At 54.1% G+C, this 20,352-nt stretch overlaps 1 protein-coding gene across 3 annotated transcripts in view; it reads left to right on the top strand.

Annotated features, from left to right (window-relative positions):
* LOC111148533 (CDC42 binding protein kinase beta) overlaps positions 1-20,352 on the top strand; it is a 99,875-nt gene that overhangs the window by 27,978 nt on the left and 51,545 nt on the right. For all 3 annotated transcript variants that reach the window (XM_022505167.1, XM_022505165.1, XM_022505164.1), the window contains exons 2-3: positions 12,151-12,242; positions 19,091-19,174. In XM_022505167.1, the coding sequence (XP_022360875.1) occupies positions 12,151-12,242; positions 19,091-19,174 (176 nt within the window). The remainder of the gene's footprint in view (positions 1-12,150; positions 12,243-19,090; positions 19,175-20,352) is intronic.

Here is a 20,352-nt window from a genome sequence, read left to right as displayed (position 1 = left end):
TTCAGAGGGGTCTGCTCTCCCTGTGTTCACGACCCCTTCTCCCATCCTCAGACTCCCTCGATCTTGTGTCCCTCACTGCTCCCCGAAAGCCACTTCTGCGTCGGGGCCGCCCGTGGTCTCTCGGTGGCGAACACCAGTGGCTGATCGTCAGCCCCACTGCCTTCCGCGGACGACCCGGTTTCCGTACATCGAGCCGGCTGCTCCTCCAGGCTCCGGCTGGTTCCTCCTCTTCCCTCAGCCTCCCGATAGCCAGAGGGCCAGCCCCGGGCCCTCCTCTATCTCTGCTAACCCCTGGGGATCTCACCCGCGCCGGTGACTCTGACGCCAGCTGGATACCGAGGACCCACATTCACGGGAGCCCAGGCTCCAGGATCCGCTGCCTCCCGACGGGCAGGTGCCGCGCCTGCAGTCCGCTCTGTCCGCGCCTGCGTTTCTGCCTCCCCCATGGCTCCTACCTCCCAGGCAGGTGGGCTCACACCTGGGCGATTCCCACACGGTGCAGCCAGTCCTGCAGGAAACCCTGTGCGCTCCCCCTTCACATACACTCAGACCCTGACCCCGCCGCTTGGGCAGCTTCCGTCCAGACCGCCAGCCCTACAGAAGCAGCTCTCCTCCCTTACTCTGCAGCATTCCCGGTTTCCCTGCCTTTTTGCTTTTATCTGAAGACTGATTATCTTCTGTAGAGCGGACTTGCTCCTGCCGTGGATGCGGAAGGTGGGGTTGGCTCGGAGCTACCCACACTGCCTGGCAAACAGTGGCCGTTTAATGATTCTGACAGATTTTAGGACCCGTAAATAAAACCTTTTGGGTATTTATTGGTGAGGTAGTTGTCACTCCATCAGGGACTATAAGCATTTTTATGCAATATTGTAGTTTACAAAATGCTTTTAAGATTTTATTTGTATATTTGAGAGAGAGAGAGAGAGTGACAGAGACAGTGAGAGAGCATGAGCAGGGAGGAGAGGGGGAAGCGGGCTCTCCACTGAGCAGGGAGCCTGATGTGGGGCTCGATCCCAGGTCCCCGGGATCATGACCTGAGTCGAAGGCAGAGGCTTACCCCACTGAGAGCCCCCAGGCCCCTCAAGGTGCTGTCATGTATTGTCTCTTGTAATCATTTATTCAGTCAACACAGACGCCAGTGACATAATGTCCTTGGGTACAGAATCCCGGGGTCCTCGGGGCCAGGTGCACATGGTTGCCGGTGTGTGGGCCGCAGGCAGGCGCTCGTGGCAGACTCGTGGCTTGTGGCTCATGGCCGTGCCGATGCCGCAGGTGCTATCAGTAGCAGGTGCGGCAGAAATGCTCTCCATGCCCCGGTGACCGTTCCACCTGCAGAGACCATGGCCTGTACCTGGAGCCCAGACAAACAGCAAGAAAACCAGGACTCTTCTGTGAAACTCTGGTTACTGCAGGAAGCTGTGTGGTCTCCCCCACGGCAGCGGGGCGGCAGCACCCCTGACCCGCCGTGGGAAGTCCGTCCTCCTGTGCGCCGTCGACTGCAGCGTGGAAGGTCTGCGGAGCCTTCGAACGAGGGTGTGAGCCGCTCGGTCCCACCAGGCAGCAGCCTGTTGAGAGCCTGAGGCCCGATGGTCCCTTTGGTTGTCCCTTCATATCTTGCGTTTATAAAGAAATTCTTGCAGCGCCCGGGTGGCTCAGTGGGTTGGGCCTCGGCCTTCGACTCAGGTCATGATCCCAGGGTCCTGGGATCGAGCCCCACTTCAGGGTCTCTGCTCGGCGGGGAGCCTGCTTCCTCTCTCTCTCTCTGCCTGCCTCTCTGCCTACTTGTGATCTCTGTCAAATAAAATCTTTTAAAAAGGAAATAAATTCTTAAATGGGGTGTCACTGAAGAAAAGTAGCCATGCAGGTCAGGTCGAAGTGGGAGGGTTACTAAGTGATCAGAGTCACCCCACTGGTCCTGCAAGTCCCCAAGGTGGGCTGGCCGACTGCAGACACGCGGCGGATGGCAGGGATCAGGGAAGAGGGAGGCTGTCGGGTGGGTTGGTCTCAGCAGGTAAAATTCTCCTCGTCTCCCCAGTAGACAGGTCCGGGAGCCGCCGCCCGTGGCACCCTGACGTGGAAGGTGTGCAGGTGGCCTTCCCTCTTGATGGCAACTACTGAGTGCCACCTGGGTGTTGTCCGGGGTGACTCTACCTGGTAAAACGTGTTGGTGACAGGTGCGCCTTGCTGGTGGGTAGTTCAGCTGGGTTCCCAGGTGATTCTGGTGGTGGAGCTGGTTTACTTACTGTCCGATGTGACATCTGAGTAACGCTCCTGCCGTCGAGGAGAGAGCCCGCCACCCAGTAGCCGGCGCTGCTCTTCAGGGAACCATGTGCTCCGTGCTGGGGCGGGCGTGCGGGTGGTGTGCAGCTCTCCCGGCCCTCTTCTGGGTGAGCGCCCTTCTCGGCCGGGGAGGAGGCGGCCTCGGGAGAGCCCAGGCAGCCTGCCGGGTTGTCGCGGCAGCCCAGCGGCGTTGGGGTGTGACGCCCAGCCCCGGGATCGTGTGCCTGCCCCTTGGTGAGGAAGGGGTGCCCTCGGGGGAGGTTCTCCCCGCCCCTGCCCCCCACCATCTGACAACCAACACATGTTCTGTCCTGTAGGTTCTCCTGTGTCTTAAATGGAGAGCGAGCACGCACGGCCTGCTGCCAGTGCGCTGCGGGAGAAGGGCCTGCAGCGGGCTTTCTCACTGGGAAAGCCCCGGAGCGTCGTGCCGCCTTCTCTTGGTGCCTTTGGTGCATTCATGTGACTTGTGAATGTGCCTCGGTTGGCCGTGTTTCGTTTCGTTGCATTGCATGCTCGGATTTTTTTGAAGTTAAACATTTATCTGTGTTCACCTCAGCGGGGAGGTTGGCTTTATGAGACAGACATACGTGGTGAAGATCTCTTCTTACACGGCGTGGGCTCTTTGCTTTGACAGAGGAATCCCAGAGGACGGTGCCCTGCACTGGGCGGTGAGGCTCGCTGTCTTGGAGGCGTGGCCTCCTTCGCAGGGACCCCCAGCGGGCCGTGAAAGGACAGTTACCCCTAAGTGATGTGCGGCAATGACACGGTGTGGCTTCGCTCTGGTCATTCACAGAGCGACACAGACCCAGGGAGGCAAATAGCCAATTGAGCAAAGCAATCAGGCAGCGACCGAGTGGCCACAAAGAGGAAGGAACGCGTCGCTGAGCCCCGGGTGTGTCCTGAACCCGGGTCTGAGCAAGGTTAGCCGAGGTGGGTGCACCGTCCCTGGGTGGCAGCAGGTGGTGGGAGTGAGACCTTTCCGGGTTCACGTTGACTCAGTGCAGCCTACCCCCAGCCTCACTCCAGTTTTCTCTGACTCCGTCTGTGCCTGCCTTGCCTTCTGGGTCAGAGCGGTGTGAAAGGGCTTCCCTTTCGGTTCTCTAAAGCCCGAAATTGCGTTAAAAAGTAAAGTCTGTTCACTTTACCACAGTAGAGTTCCTGATTACCAGCCTGTGTGGGAGGGTCCAGATTTAGAGAGCTTTATCTGGGACTTAACAGGGTCTCTCTGAAGATTCAGAACCGGTGGTTTGTAACAAGATGGCTTTGTGACCCACTCCCCGTGCAAGAAAGTGTCCGGTCCTCTCACGAAGTTACAATTAAAGCAAATCCCATTTGATATAAGTTAAGCACATTCTTCAAAAACGTTGTGATAGGGATGTGTCTTCTGTAGGTTGAACCATGGTCTGACGGTGAGAATAAATTGAAGCAGTTTGGGAACTGGAGCTCGAAGCTGGTCCTTGTAGGGAAGTGTCTGCTTTTTCTGCCACCCGCTAGATGACCACAGGCCCTTTCTCAGTCCTGCCCTGCTCCCTCGTTCTCGGCGTGTGCTCATCACAGTCAGAGTCAGGCCCTGCCCCTGCTGGTCGTCCGCTGTGGCCACACCCATGGTCCTGGGCTGCTGCCCTGGCTGCTTCTCCGCTAGGAGAAACTGGGTCCCTAGAGCACCGGCATGCGTTGGCCTGCCGCCGCGGGGCTTCCGGAGCCCTCTGGGCTCTTCCCCTGCACCCAGCCAGCTGTGGTCTCTGGACGGGACCAGAGCAGCAGCTGGTAGCTGCCAGGGAGGACTTCCTAGGAGTGGAGCACCGCACCACAGAGCGGAGTTAACGGTCGGTCCCTTGGCCTTTGGGGCTCCTGTTTCTTAAGTAGTAAATGTATTATTTGGACTGAATGATTTATAAGACCATTTCCACTTCCACATACATGACCAGTGAGTGGCTGTGGCTGGAACAGCAGAGAGAGTGGGTGACAAGGGCGCAGGGCCAGTCGAGTCCAGTGGGAGGCCAGGGTGCATGCTGGGAAGGGACAGAGTGGGACTTCCTGTCTGCCTTCCTGTGGCCTGCTGCCCTGTGACATAGTCCTCTTTCCTCCAGCTGTCCCTCCCTGGGCACTCCTTCCAGCCACTCTGATCTTATTTCCTCCCTGGATAAACACACCAACGAGGAGGGAGGGGGGCATCAGTTTCTCATTTCACAATGATTTTCTGTCTGTTTCAGCCAAGGAGCCTCCCTCCGCCCCCAGTTCTTCCTGGCAAGTGTTTTCCTGTTTAAAGGGAACACCGGACCCCAGTTTTTCCTTGCAGTTGGGATCTCCTGTTGGCCAGTGGCTGCCCACGATAGATTAATTCATGGCTTAATTCAGGGCATCAAGAGAAGTTCTACTGGGGACAGTCTTGGGTTGTGGAAGAATGAAGAGAGTAGGGGAAGAAAATCTAATAAACATTTAGCTCTCTAAGGGCTCAAGCTTTATTCAGTCTTTTAATAGTCTTTTAATATGCGGTCATTAAATATTTTTACCTTAGGAACTCTGCCGCCCATCCTGTAAAGGAAGTAACCTTTCCTGATGGCGCATGGTGACATCACTCAGTCAGCTGTGTTGTTGCACGAGGGGCCTGGGGAGCAGGCGGTAACGGTGGAGGTAGCCCTGCCTTCCCGGGCCTTCTGGTCCACTGGGGAAGTTGGCAGTGAGCAGGCACAGCTCTGAGGCCTACCTCGTGCAGACTACCAGGCTCCTGACCTGGTCAGTTGGTTGGAGCTGGCAGGGCTGAGAGGGCTGTCCTGGGCTGAAGGGTCTGCTTGGGAAGACCCAGGGTTGGCTGAGGGCCTGAAGTGACAGCCCGGGTATGGCAGGATCGCGGGGAGCACGGGGGTGAAGCCAGGCGAGGCTGGAGTGGGCATCAGGGGAGGCAGGGGGCCCTGCGCACGTAGCCAGCTCTGGGAGCACGTGCGGTCTTGCCAGGAGCTGCGGGAAGCCATGGAGGAGTCTGGAGCGGGGCAGCGATGTGGTCCCCCGGCCTCCGTGGAGATGGTGCCATGGCCTGTGGGACTGGAGTGGGAGGGGCTGGGGAGGGCGCACGCGGGGCACCGGCCAGTGAGCAAGAGAGTCTGCATCAGAGGGACAGGAGAGGGTGGCCGTGTGACTGACCAGGGGCTCGGGGATGGTGGGGACTTGTTGAGACGGTGCGCAGGTGCAGCAGCAGGGGGCGGTGTGTGGGGTCCATGACGTGGGGCGGGCCCTGGACCCCCACACTGCCCCGCGGGGCGGGTGCTGGAGCCTGTCCGTTGGCGGGTCGTCCTCGTGCTGGCACGTTGGAGGTGCCTGGGGAGGACTTGCTGAGTTGGTGCCTTTTAGTGTTTGTTCATGGAATGCGAAGGAGAGGTACGTCACCTTCCCAAAATTCATACCAGTTTTCTCATCTTCAGAAGCTACAAGTTCACGCTCTCCGTGAAATTCGAACATTCCGAGGAGTGCGGCTCATCTGTTCAAGTTATGTAAGATGTCTGTCTGCTAGGAGAACCTTAATACAAATGAGACTCAAAACGCGTCCCAAATGGCTTTGTTTTGCACCCTGGATGTGTTGAGGGTGTGTGACAAGCTGGGTCACACCGGTGCAGTGGGTATAATTCATGTAATTCGCCTGTAACGTTCCGAGCTCTGAGAGCGTCACAGGCGCTAGTCGGGTCAGCAGGCAGCCCCGGGGGAGGGAGCAGAGGCTCCTTCCTCCCCTCAAGCTTGTCTCCCGGGTCCTGCCGGCGCACCGCTCTCCTCTCCCGGCCTCCGCGCTTCTCCGCCCCCGTGGCAGCTGGTGCTTCAGAAGTGAGGCTTTTCTGAAAGGATGGAGCAGCCGTGGGACGGTGCAAGATTGGTCTCTTCGCTATCTTGGGCTCCGTGTCTCCGCCGTGGCTCCTCCCCCACCCAAACCTGCTCGTCCTGGGTGTCCCTGTGAGTCGGTGGCGCCCGTCCACAGCGCAGACCACCGCCCTGCCAGAGCCTAGCCTCTTCCTCCTCACGTCCCGGCCGGCGTCATTGTCGCTGTCGTCGTGGGTCTCCAAGCCACCGTTGCTATCTCTTGTGGGCAGGTGGCACCCTCTGCTCTCTCCGCTTCCACTCCTGCTCCCGACAGCCTGTTTTCCAGATAGAGAGAATCTTTAAAAAGATGTTTAAAAATTTTTTTGGAACATGTTCCAACTCAGAGAAAAGTTGCAAATAGCAAGCAGTACACAGAAGTGCCCTCAACTGCTTGAGAGTGAGGTGCTCTTCAAAGCCCACGGAAGGGCCACCAGCTCACTGACATTCGGCTCCCGGGCACACGCAGGGCCACACATGGCTCCTCCTTGGCCTGGCCAGTCTGTTCCCTGCTGTGTGAACAGTTCCTCGGTCTTGTCTTGACTTTCCTGACCTTAAAAGTTTTGAACATTGCAGGCCAGTTACTTTGTAGAATGTTCCTTCAGTTTAGGTTTTCCTCCTGTTTCCTCCTGATTAAATTCAGGTTCTGTAACTCTGTAACTTGGGCAGAAAAATACAGAAGCCACAGTGCCTTTCCTCACTGTATCTTCTTGGGTGACAGCAGTTTCATTTCGTCACGTAACTGGTGATAGTGTCCCCTCTGATTTAGGTAGCAGTGTCTGCCAGATGTCCCCATAAAGTGGCCTGCTTCCTTTTGTCATTGAGAACTGTTCCTTGGGGATGTGCTTTGAAAGTATATAACTATCTCATTTCTCATCAGATTTTTATTAAAATTTAGGAGTATCAGTATGGGCTCCTGATTTCATATTTATGTAATCTGTGATTATCAGTATTTACTTTGACCATTATTCTTTGAGCACGTCTCTCCTTTCTGGCACAGACTGTTTGAGCGTGGGCTCTGGCGGGCCCAGGGAGCCCCGGTTCCCCTGCAGGAGGATGGTCCTGAGAACCCAAGACCAGCCCTTTGGTGTGCCTGTTGCTGCCCCCAGGCCCTGTCCGTGGTAGAGCAAGGACTGTGGGGATGGACGCAGCCATTTATGTCTGTTTTGATATCTCTGTCCGTTGAAAATCATGAGGTCACACCGATGCCTCCGATTCTAATCCAGTACTGTGGGATTTGTAACTTACTCGTTAACTCCCTTCTCTGACTGTAAGGAACTGGACTCCCCTTCTCCTGATTCTGTTTACTTGCTTGATCAGTGCTCCTGGATGTAGCAGATCTCCCCTCCCTGTTCACCCTGTTCCCTTTCCCTGCAGGGACATCCTCCTGACCCCAGCATTTCCCCCGTTGGGCTCTGACCCCTGCTTTCTGTTGGGCTCTGCCTCAAGGGCGCTAGTCAGAGACTAGCAGAAGGAGGAGGCAGAGGGACAGAGGAGGCAGAAGGAACAGGGGACTTCCTGCCTGCTCCTCTTCCCCTGAGTGATGCCTTTAGTAACCCTTCTTCCTCCTCCTGGCCAAAGCGCCTGCTAGCAGGAGCCCCTGGTCCCAGTTGGGCGTTCTCCCACACTGGCAGAGACCCTCAGCGTCAGCTGGCCTTTGCTCCCTCCCAGCTCCCTGGCTCCCAGCCCACGGAATCCCAGCTTAGAAACCCCAGCAGCAGCAGCCCACCCTCAGCTCACCGGAGATCTTTTTCTAGGTTCCAAAAATTCCAGCGTCTTCCTTTGCTTCCCTGATCCTGTGGGTAGTAGAGCTGCTTCCTGTGTCTGCTGTCCCTGTGGGAAGTTCCCTTCCTACTTTTTAGTTACCTCGTTAACAGTTTTATGTTAGATCTTAGGTGAGATTTTCTTATTCATGTAACTGGTGTTTTTCTATCTCTTGACTTGACCCAGTCCGCATGGCGGGGTCACCCTGTTTTTTGTATTGATACTGATTGAGAGCCCGTTTGAAACGTCACTCTTTCTGCTTTTTGTCTGTTAAGTCCTGTCCCATCAGTGTGATTTCATGGCCCCTTAGACCTGTGTGGTTAGCAGGGTGGCCGGCCCACTGCTGTGGTGTGATTCTCTGGTCTGGTTTTCTAATGCAGTCTTGATCATTTCTACACACCAGTACGTATTTTTACTCTGTCCTCAGAACCGTTGGATATTGTTTCGAGTATTCGTCTCCGTTTCCGTGGCTTTTCCCCTGTTTAGCTGACTGGCCCTGATGAACCCCTGCCCATCCGTTTCAGGGAAGTTTGTGCAGATCCGTATACAGGCAACACAACAGAAGTGCTTCTATCAAAGAGTGGGAGAGGGGCGCGCGGGTGGCTCACTGGGTCATGATCCCGGAGGCCCGCATCTGGGCTCCTTGCTCGGTGGGAAGACTGCTTCTCTCTCTGTTTGCTGCTCCCCCTGCTTGTGCTCTCTCTCTCTCTCTCTCTCTCTGACAAATAAATTAATAAAATCTTTTAAAAAAACCCTACTATATTCTTATAGTTACTATAAGAATGAACATTTTCATGCACACAGATTTTTTACTATTTTAAAATAATTCTAGGATGAAATTCCAGGACTCTCCAAAGGACACTGCCATTTTCTGCAGCTCCTAATTTGCCCTCCAGACTACCTCCTGGGTCACCACTCCTCATCCCAACACTGAACATGAATGTCTCACCTGCCTTTGAAACTGGCAGTTTCCTGAGGCCCAGTGACGCCGGCTGTATGCCCTGTAATGCGGATTACCCACTCATCCCCCCATTTGCTCGCTAATCCTGTTTAACCAACTGCGTGAGTGCTTTACTCTGTCAGACAGCGTACCTGTAAACACCACACCTCCGTTATGCTCCCAGTTTTCATCTTCATTGTGTTATTTTTTATAGAAACTACTTTTTTCAGAAAATTTTAAAAAAGATTTTATATATTTATTTGCCAGAGAGAGAGAGAGGGCGCGTGAGCGCACAAGCAGGGGGAGTGGAGGGCAGAGGGAGAAGCAGACTCCCCACCGAGCAGGGACCCCGATGCAGGACTCAGTTCCAGGACCCTGGGACCATGACCTGAGTGGAAGGCAGATGCTGAGCCAGCCGGGCGCTCCAAGAAGAGAATGGTTTAAAATGAAATGTTTAGGCACCTGTGTGGCACCTCGGTTAGTTGAGCGTCCGACTGTGGCTTGGGTTGTGATCTCAGGGTCCTGGGATCGAGCCCCACGTCCTTGGGCCCCGTGTTCAGCACTGAGTCTGCATCTCCCTCTGCCCCTCCCCCTCTCATGCTTGTACACACACGCTCTCTCCCAAATCAATAAATAAATCTTTTTTAATTTTTTTATTTTATTTTTTTAAAAGATTTTATTATTTATTTTATTTGACAGAGAGAGATCACAAGTAGGCAGAGAGGCAGGCAGAGAGAGAGAGAGAGGAGGAAGCAGGCTCCCCGCTGAGCAGAGAGTCTGATGCGGGGCTCGATCCCAGGACCCTGAGATCATGACCCGCGCTGAAGGCAGAGGCTTTAACCCACTGAGCCACCCAGGCGCCCCTGTGCCTCATTATTTAAAAAAAGATTTGGGCGCCTGGGTGGCTCTGTGGGTTAAAGCCTCTGCCTTCAGCGCGGGTCATGATCTCAGGGTCCTGGGATCGAGCCCCGCCTCAAGCTCCGTGCTCCACAGGGAATGGGCTTTGGATTCTCTCTCCTTCTGCCTTTCCTCCCCCCGACAAATACATAAATCTGAAAAAAAAGGAAAAAAGGTCTGACTTGTCTGTTCAGCAGACACACCGTTTACAGTTGTTGGTGTGTCAGCTAGTGAACGAGTACGCACCTGTTAAAGTGATCACTGAGTACAAAGACATGAAATGTCCAAGAAGATAAAGGAGTAGAGAAGATAGGACACACTGACTCTGCCTGTGAGCACGATGGCATGGGAGCACGGACAAGTTCAGCTGACTCGTGGCACGATTCCGGGTGGAATTTTCTTTGCCTTTCTGCCTGGTCTGTGCATTACAGCAGTGGCTACCACCTCTGGGAGTTGTTGGGGTATCTGTGGAAGGGTCCGGAACATTGCACTGCGCCCTGCCAGAGTGGATGTTTCCGCGGCACGTGCTCAGCCGTGCTGGTGAGCGAGCGCTCCTTCCTGCAGTGCTCTCTTCTGGTGTGAAACAACATATCCGATGTGCTGGGATTGTCTTTCGTCGTTGTAGAAAGAGCAGTCCCATGTGGTTCCCGAGACGATACCAAGAGAGGTCCAGGTTTTTGGTGGCTGTTTGCAGTACGTATCTCCATTAGGAGTTGTGGGGATGATTATTTTGGGGGATATTTGAAAGAAAGAAAGATGAGCCATAGACAACCTTTAAAGTTGTAGCTCAAGGTTTTTTTTAACCTGGCCTTTTTTTTTTTTTTTTCTTTCATTTTTTTAATTGAAATCAGGCCCTCTGTGTTCTCTTCCCTGATGTCTGTGCCAATGGGGATCTGCACCAGTAGTGGTCACAGTTCGTTCTCCATGGGCCCCAAGAACCTTCTGGCGCTCTGGCTGCTCTTACCGTGGTCAGTGAACCAGGGTGATCAAACCTTAGTGCTGTTTATTAAGCATTTAGTTAAAGAGAAAAATGGTAGAATTAGGTTAATAATACAGAGCTCAGTTAGAAGCCCAGAAAAAGATTGCAGGTTTCGTTTTGGCTGGTTTTGGAGATAACGGTAGACGCAGGTGTATTTGCCAGAATTAATACAGAAAGAGCCCTTGTGCACTGCGCCTGATCCCCCCAGTGGAAATGTTTCACAAAACCAGTAGTGGGAATTTGAGAAAAGAAATGTGTAGAATACAGGTTAGCATCAAACAAGGACTTGGGCCTGGAGGTGAGAATCAGAACAGGTGTGAGAGATGTGACTGACTGAATGGGTGTCCGACCAGGGGCAGGCGGGTGGTGGTGGGGAGGGCACTGCCTCTGGAGTGAACAGCGAGACCTCTGTCCTGGGCGCTGTGGCTTGTGCTGTTCCTGGAAGGAGATGACCCATGCGGTGTGCGGTGGTTCCCACGAGCTGGGGGCAGCCTGACACTACGGAGACATCTCCTCTCACAGTTCTGGAGGCCAGAAGTCCAAAGTCAGGGTGTGAGCAGGGCTCTGCTCCCTCTGGAGGCTGCAGGGAAGATGCCCCATCCCTTCCAGCTTCTGGTGGAGGCGGTGTTCCGTGGCTCGAACTGATCGCTCCAAACATGCCTCTGTCTTCTTGTGGCTTTTTCCCTCTGCGTCCGCATTCCCTCTCTTTAATGAGGACTCAGTCCTGTTGGATTTAGGGCCCATCTCATTCCTGTTTGTGACCCCACCTTAATGTGCAAACACCCCACTTCCAAATAGGGCCACATTCCCAGGTTCTGGGTGGACACTCTGGATTGGGTGGAGTGGGGGGTGGGGGAGATACGACACTGTTCAGCCCAGTGCACTGTCCACAGAAACCTGGCTCAGCTTCCTCCTCCCTGGAATGCGGAACACATGGGTGCCGGGGAAGCCGCTTCTCCCGATTTCTTCAAGGACACTGTTAGAGGCTCCTCGCAATTAGTGAGGATGGTCACGACGTCCAGGAGCACTGCCTGCACTGGAAAGGTCGCTGCCATTCTTGGAGAATGTCTCTTGTCCCCACAGCTGCCCCGTGGCCCCACGGAGCTGACAGGTGGAGCGTGGCGCTCGCTCACCCGGAGGATGGCTAAGTTCTGTGCGGCGTGGCGGGCTCTCGCCGCCGGCCGGCTGGGAACCTGCCCACCAGTTGCTTGCCCAGCGAGGTCGGTCCCAGCTTCAGCGGCACTGTTCACTACAACAGAGCGGGAAGTGCACCTACATTGAGCATAAACGTGGGCTTCCCGAAACTTGCCAGATATTAAACATCTAAAAAATAAACTTTTTTCCTAAGAAAGCTGTATAATTTAGTAGAATGCCTCAGTCAACTGAATTTTTATGTAGTCTCAGCTCCTGAGAGTAAATTGTTGATTTCGCTTTTTTAAATCTATAGCTAAACCATTTACGCAGCTGGTGAAGGAGATGCAGCTTCATCGAGAAGACTTCGAAATCATTAAAGTGATCGGAAGAGGGGCTTTCGGAGAGGTAAGATAAGCTTCACTGTGCTGGCTTTGCCTCATGGCCAAAGCAGCCCCCATCCAGCAGTTTTGGGATCCAGCGCGTTGACCGGGGTTTGGGGGGTCACTACTGGGATTTGGGAGAGCACTTAACGCAACAAGGAAGAGCAGTGAAACCCCATGACAGGTGAGTTGCCCCGAATCTTGCTGCTTCGAGACAAGTCTATTAAAAATCCATTTGTTAATTGAAAAATTTTCCGCAGAGTGCAGGGAAGGCAGAACCACAGCTCGCCTGCCGTGGGTGCTGGGGCCCTCTGTGCTGGGGAGGGGGTCTGCCGCGGGGCCCTGCCGGTCTCCGCTCCCCTCAGGAGCGCTGGCCTCGCTGCCCTGGGCCGGATAGCCAGCACCCGGGGGCCGTGGCCTCTGCCCCAGGCACCCTCCTTGGCGTCGGGCACCCACAGGGCCTGAGGCTCAGGTCCCTGCTGCAGACCAGGGTCAGGTGGTTTTATGGCCCGTGCACCTCTTAAATACGGAAATGAACGGACCCCCAGCTCAGACTTTGCCTTTAGCTCTCTGGGGCTGGAGTAGCCAGGGGTGGGTGGGTGCGCAGTTCTGAGGAGAAAGCCAGCGGTGACACGCTGTCCCACTGCAGTAGACGTGCTCTGCCTGACCACGAGCCCTGCCGTGACTCCACGGTGCCGTCAGCGTGACGTGGGCTTTGTTGTGCCTGGCCTACGTTTTCCGTTGTGCACCGAGGACGACAGCAAAGCCGTGCATTCACTAGGTGGCCCCTGGGCTCGGATGCGTCTCCTCTGCCTGCTGAGTTGAAACAAGTCCTGTCATCTGTCTTAGAACACATGTCGGTGTTTCTGACGATTCTCCTGCAAGCAGCCGATGGTACCCCTCCCGTGCCTGCTTCGGTAGAACACACAGAAAGGCGGTACTCCTCCAGAAATGCTTCCCAGAGAGTCCAGGGAGAAAGCCTGGCCTGCTCCAGCGAGTGTGGACAATTGGGTGTCGTGCCCTGGTTTCTTCCTTGGACATTGCTCTGGCCTCATCTCGGACCCCAGCCCCAAGTCCTCACACCTTGCTCTGTGTCCCCCCGCCTGGGCCTGTCCCTAGGAGGGTGTCTCACAGAGGTGGGGGTGGGCAGAGAGGCAGCAGTGCCACAGGGAAAAGAGAGAGTTCTGCTCAGAAATAACACAGGGATGTCTGGGTGGCTCACTTGTCAGGTGTCTGACTTTGGCTCAGGTCACGATCCCAGGGTCCTGGGATCAGGTCACACTTTGGGTCCCTGCTCAGTGGGGAACCTGCTTATGTTCCCTTTCTCACGGTCTCTGTCAAATAAATAAAATCTTCCAAAAAAAAAAAAAAAAGATTTTAGAAGAAATAACACATCTCTGAGCGTAGGTGGGTTACATGATGATGTGAGGTCTGGTTTGGTGGCTGATCTGTGAGGAGAGGGAGAAGGCCTTCTGAAACCAAGCCTGACTCAGGGCAGTGTATACTTTTGCTGATTGACTTCCTTGTACCAGGACCTGTGCCAGGCTCTGGGCGCAGATATGAGCAAGGCCCAGGCCCTCCCAGAGATCTGGGGTTACGGGCCTAGCGGAGGGATCTGGACGGTCAAGAAGACGCCTCAGGGCCGGAGAGGCAAGATGAAAGAATGGGAGACAACAGTCTTGTGCCCGAGCAGGTTACAGTTCGCGCAAGTGCTCTCCGCTGCCAGAGAACTTAATGCAAAACTCAGCTTTCTGAGTTTCAGAGAATGTGGCCTGTATCACGTTTTAAGTTCCTCTTAAACTAAGAGAAACCCGTCCTTGTCTGGGCCTTTGCAGAAGTCCTTGGGTTCTCTGCCTTCCCTTGGCTCCGTGTCCAGGCTTTAGCAGCCTGTGAGGCCCTCCCCCACCCCTGTGCCCCACCACCCCTCCCCGGGCCCTGTGGCCTGGGCTGTCCACGCCGGCTCCCTCGTCCGGCTCCTCCAGCCACCCAGCCATTCTGCGTCCTGTCTGGGCTTCTTGTACACTCTTGCCAGCCCTCCCCTGCCATGACTAGATGTTTGGATTCTTTTTTTTTTTTTTTTTTTTTTTTTTTAAGATTTTATTTATTTATTCGACAGAGAGAGATCACAAGTAGGCAGAGAGGCAGGCAGAGAGAGAGTGGGGGAAGCAGGCTCCTGCCAAGGAGAGAGCCCGATGGCGGGGCTCAACCCCAGGATCCTGGGACCATGACCTAAGCCGAAGGCAGAGGCTTTAACCCTCTGAGCCACGCAGGCGCCCCTAGAAATTTGGATTCTTACCAGTCCTGCCATTACGTGGCACTCTGTGGTACCGAGGCATCGTTGCCATTGCCTGCCTGAGATATTCGTGTCATCACGTACCTGAAGTGTGTGCCCGATTTCAGTGACGGCACTGAGCGGATCCCAGAAATGAGGTCTCTGTCAGTGTTGGGGTCGTCTGTATGAAGAACACACACAGAGAAACATGGTTCTAACTGAGTTGTTTTTTCCTCATGACATGCCAGGGGAGGGTGAGTGTCCGTGGGGGTCTGCATTGGAGCCCAGGTATATGGACCCATAGCACTGAGGCCTTGGGACGTGCCGCCCTGGAGCCCCCTCCCAGAGAGAACATGGACAGTCCAGAACTCTACACCCCTTGGCAGGAGTGTATGAAAATCACAGTTCAGAATTGCACGCATACACGACCCCCCTCCATACACACACTGAGTTGAGGGGAACACTTCTGGATAATTCTGTAAAGAAGATTGGGAATATTTGGGGCATTGCCCTTTTTCTTAAGCACAGTAGCTTTGGAAACACTTCTGGGATCGTGGGGATGGCAGGTCTGGGAAGTGCTTTCATCAGTGTGGGAGCACTGACCCTTCTAGACCCCGCCTGCACACCACCCCATCAGGAAGATGACAGATCGAGGCCCATGGGCCCAGGGTGGCTTGTGCTGGAGCCGGACTCGAGTCCTGCCTGCCTGACTCAAAGCCCCAGGCCCAACCCAGAATGACTTTTTAAAAAGAAACAAAGCTTTAGCTTGGTTTAGAAACAATTTCAAACTAACAGAACAGGTGCATGAATAAAATGGGTCAGAGATCAGTGACCCCGCCCCTTTCCCCAGGTGCCTTTTGTCAGTTAACATTGATCTCATTTGCTTTATCCTATCGGCTGTGCTCCCCGCCCCGCCCTCCCGTGCGTGTGTTTGTGTGTGGTTTTTCCTGAAGGACTGGGGGGGGTTGCCTGTCTCAAGCAAGGTGCTTCCCCTCTTGCTTCAGAGACCGTTTTCTTGTTGGAGATAGTCCTTTAGAAAGTCACGGTTCATAAATGTGGATTTTCAGTCAGAATACTTTTTGTCTGATCTACTGTCTCACACCAGGACCTTCCTGGCATTCTTTCTGGTCCCTCCAGACTGGGCCTGGGCTGGCAGGCATTACACTTGCCTGTCATGTCCCCGGATCATTTTTCAGGGTTTCGGTAAGTTATTTCTGTTAGTATTTCCTCATGGAAGCGTCTGATTTTGGAGCTGCGTGTAGCATCATCATCATCTCGTTGACGCAATTAACGCTGAGTTTTGGGCCAAGAAGCAGCTTCGAGTAAACGAAACGGGATTTTTACAAACTGTTTATTTGGGTATTTATCAGAGGCATCGGCGTGTTTCCTGGCCAGAGCCTGGGCCCCGATGACCTCTTCTGCAGAAAAAGCATCTAGTGAGAGTTCAGTGTCCTGCATCTCCTCTTCAGCAGGACCTGGATTGTTCCTGAGGCTTGTAATCTTGAGAATTTCATTACTTCCCTCAAAAGTTATCAACTCCACTGTTTTTCCCAGTTAGACCACTTCTGTAGTAAATACTATGCCATGTTTTTCCCCTGGTTCACCCATCTGGCAGCCACCAGATCGTTCTCTGCATCTGTGAGTCTGTTTCTGTTTTTGTTCTGTTTTTGAGACTCTTCACATAAGGGAAATCACATGGTACTTGTCTCTGACTGACTGACCGCATTTACCTGTTACTCCCGGCCCCATCCGTGGTGTTGCAAATGCAGGATTTCATATTTTTTCTGCCTGAGTAATACTCCGGTGTGTGTGTGCCGTCCCTTCTTCATCTGTCTGTCCATCTGTTGTTGGACGCTTCGGATGTTTCCGGATCTCGACTGTTGTAACCAATGCTACAGTAGACATAGGAGTGCTTCTGTCTCTCAGAATCAGTGTTTTTGTTTCCTCTGGATAAATACCTGGAAATGGAACTGCTGGATTGAATGGTAGTTCTTTTTTAATTGTTTTTTTGAGGAACCTCCGGACTGTTTTCCAGAGTGGCTACGGCAGCTTGTGTTCCCACGAACAGTGCACGAGGCTTCCCGTTTCTCCGCATCTTCGCTGGTGCTTATTTTTTCTTGTCTTTTTGGTAATAGTGTTCTGACAGGTGTGAGGTGGTATCTCATTGTGGTTCCAATTGGCACTTCCCTGATGACGAGTGACACAGGGCATCTTGTCGTGTGTCTGTTGGCCATCTGGAGGTATTCCTTAGAGAATTCCCTCAAGTTTTCTGCCTATTTTTTAAATTGGATTGTTCCGTTTTTTCCTATCAAGTTGTGTATGTTTGTTACGTATTTTAGGTATTAACCCCTTACGGGATTAATCATTTGCAGATCCCTCCTCCCATTCAGTAGGCTGCCTTTTTGCTTTGTTAATGGTTTCCTTCACTGGGCAGAAGCTTTATGGTTTGATGTAGTCTTAATAGTTGATTTTTGCTTTTCCCTTGCGTCGGGGGAGAGATCCAGAAAAATATTGCTAAGACTGATGTCTGAGAGATTATTGCCTATGTTTTCTTTTAGGATTTTTATGGTTTCGGGTGCTGTATTTAAGTTTTTAATCCATTTTGAGTTTATTTTTGTGTTTGTGTGCGGTGTAAGGAAATGGTCCGGTTTCATTCTCTTGCGTGTGGCTGTCCAGTTTTCCCAGCGTGTCTGTTGAAGAGACGGTCTTTTCCATGTTGCTTGTTACCTGCCTCCTTTGTCGAAGACTGACCACATACCACGAGTTCATCTCTGGACTCTGCTTTGCTCCGTTTGTCTGTGTGTCTGTCTCTGTGCCAGGATGTGGTGTTTTGGCCACTACAGCTCTGTTAGGATAGTGTGAGAGTGGGGCATGTGATGCCTCGAGCTCTGTTCTTTTTCAAGGTGGCTTTGGCTCTCAGGGGTCTTTGGGGTTCCATACAAATTTTAGGACTATTTATTCTGGTCACGTGAAAATGCCATTGATATTTTGATAGGGTTTACGTTGTAGTAGTATTTTTTTCACACTGATATTTTCCCTATTGATCGTAGCTGGTTCCAAGGAAGAAATCGACGCTCCTGACGTAATGACAGACTGTGTGCCCAGAGTTGCTGTTCTTAGACGTGTTGGGGAACTCACAGACTCTTTCTGTTCTCCGTGCAGAGCTGTGCAGAGCTGTGAGCTTGGTCTTTCGTTCTAAGGCCATGGCTGAGACACAGCAGCTGGAACAGGTGTGGTGTGCTGAACAGGGCCACCACTGTGAGCGCCAGGCTGGCAGTGACAGGGTGACCTAGGGAGGTGACAGAGGACCATGTCATTCCATATGGTCCACATGGTGGGCAGCAGGAGTCTGGCGGCAAGCCACGTGGTTTGGGAGGTGCTTTTGGCCTTTGGCGAGCTGTGGGGTTCCGTTAGGCTGTGCTCCTTTTTGACCCCGCCCCCCCCATCATCAGTCCCGTGGAAGACAACATTCAGTTGTGACTGTATGGTAGCGTGCTCACATGTGTGCATTTGAGGGAGAGCCTCTGCCCCTTGTCAGCATGTTGCTTGAACCTCCCGGCCTCGGACTCCAAATCTGTAAGTGGGGCTGTAAACATTGGCCCTGCCGAGGAGGGTCATGGTGAGGGTCAGCTGAGACTATGGGGGAAAGGCATAGTCCCAGCGCGGGGAAAGCGCCCAGGGCATGGAGCTTGTGGGATTAGTTTAACGTGATTGTTTAGAAAACCAGGGAGTAGGCTACCTGCCTACAAGCCGGTAGGCATGTAGCACATGGTCTGTAGTGGACACTTAGGCCAGTGAATGCTTTTACAGGGTAGAATGTGCCAGATGGTGGCACAGACGTCACATCTGGTATTGGGACTGATGCGAGAGCTCATCTGAGATTTCCTGGGGTCAGGAAATCCAATAGGACTTCTTGGGAGAGGTGGCATTTGAGTTGTACCTTGAAGAAGGTGGCTGACGGCCGACGTGCTATGTGTGTAACACCATCTGAGCACGTGCGGGCACGCTGGCTTCTTTGATCCTCACCGCAGTCTCGGGCCAGCACTGCTGTGACCGCTTTGCTTGCTGTAGAAACCCAAAGGGAAGAGTTTGTCCGGGTCACAGTCCAGAGCTCATGCGGGTACACCTCCCATCTTGAAGGTCTCAGGGCTAAGAGCTGGCACATGGCAGAGACTGTGGCGGGAGTGAGAGGTAGAGGTGAGCCCCCAGCGGGGCAGGTGGGGAGGCTGTGGGGACGGAGCCCTCGGACACAGGGAACAAGGCTGGGGAGCGGTGAGTAGATTTTTAAAGTTTTTCTGATGAAAATCCCAGGCGTGCGCCCAAGAGGACGGTGAGCGCTCCACCCGCCGCCCCCCACTCCATGCGCCCACGGCTTGCTGCGGAGGGTGGTGAGCCGAGCGCGTGGCGTCGGCTGCTGAGATCAGGTCTCCGTGGTTAAAAGGGCAAATTTTTGTTGACGTAAAAAACTCCTCTTCCTCAGCAGCTCATTCTCCAGCGTTTCCTTTCCGCTAGGCAACAAAGATTGCACTGTAGTTACGTGAAAAAGTGCTGGCTTTTGTTCCATTAACTACATTTTTGTCACACACCTGCTCATGTCCCAGGTCGCCGTTGTCAGGATGAAGAGCACTGAGCGAATCTACGCCATGAAAATCCTCAACAAGTGGGAGATGCTGAAACGGGCGGAGGTGAGTGTGGCGGTGACCAGTGTGCAGGCGGACGCGGCTGCTGTGCCCCCCCGGTCGGGGCCTCCCTCCTCGGTCCCAGCGAACTGCTTTTTGTCGCCGCAAGGCCAGCACGCGCTCCGTCCTGCCCTTCTTCCGCTGCCCTGCAGGGCTCCTCCCCCGCCAGGGCTGGTCGCGGAGAGGGCAGAGTAAAGCCTTCGCGGGCACTGTAGGCATTTGTCCCAGGTTTGCTTCCTGCACAAAGGGCATTATTGAATTCGGAGCCTACTTCAGGACAGAGATGCGTTTAACACTCCGTCCTAGAAGGAGGACGAGATCATAAGTAGAAGTAGATGGTGACCGCTTGGCAGTTTCCGATGTGTTTTTCCTGAGTTCGGCGCCCTATCTGGGGTGCCTGTTTCACGCTCCCGGGCCCGACAGATTCCTCTGGTGCTGTCCAGACTCGCCCCCAGTCTGCCCTCCTCGGCCCTCCTCTGTGCTCCTCCGCTTCGCATCAGGACCTGAGCATCCTTACCCTGTGTCCTGTTGCTGGACTGTCCAGGCCCAGTGCCCTTGGCGCGCCTGGGGCTGGGGTCTGCCTCGCCTGCCCCCTGCCCACCATCCGCGCCACCCCTGCTGTGCCTCAGCTGGGAAGCAAGCTCACGCCAGGACTGCACACCCCTAGGATTGGCCGCCGTCTCCTCCGGAAACTCTTTTCCTGGTTTCTGGCCTCCCTCATCCTGTCACTCTGAACCCTCGTTGTAATTCTAGGTGGCCCTTCCTCCTCTGTTCTGCAGTTCCTACCTGGGGTAATGCTGCCCCCTTGGGCAGATGACAGCACCAATGTTTGTTCTGGCCGGATCGCTCTCCTGAGCTCAGGCTGTCATTAACTCGGTGGGCGGGCCTTCTCACGTGGCGTCCAGGTTCATCGTGTCTGTCCTTTACGGCTTGCCGTGCTTCCTGCCACGCACCCAGCACAAGGCCTCACACCCTGGGCTGCTTGGCGAATGCACGTTGGTTGGTGGAAGCATCACCGTTGGCGCGGCTCCCTGGGCTCCGGCCGTATTCCTTGTTCCGGGCCCCAGCAGCCCTCTTCACGGTGCCACTGGTCCTCTGGTCGTCCCAGGGCTGTCGCTGACATGACTCTTTGCAGGGAGCAAGCAGCTTGTGTTACGTAGAAGTCTGGGGGAAGAATGAGTGTT

Source organism: Enhydra lutris, unplaced genomic scaffold (genome assembly GCF_002288905.1).
Source record: "Enhydra lutris kenyoni isolate GAN:26980312 unplaced genomic scaffold, ASM228890v2 scaffoldscaffold20, whole genome shotgun sequence".
Lineage (NCBI taxonomy): Eukaryota > Metazoa > Chordata > Mammalia > Carnivora > Mustelidae > Enhydra > Enhydra lutris.
Note: the sequence above shows the minus strand (reverse complement) of the source record. Positions and strands in the feature narration are given on the sequence as shown.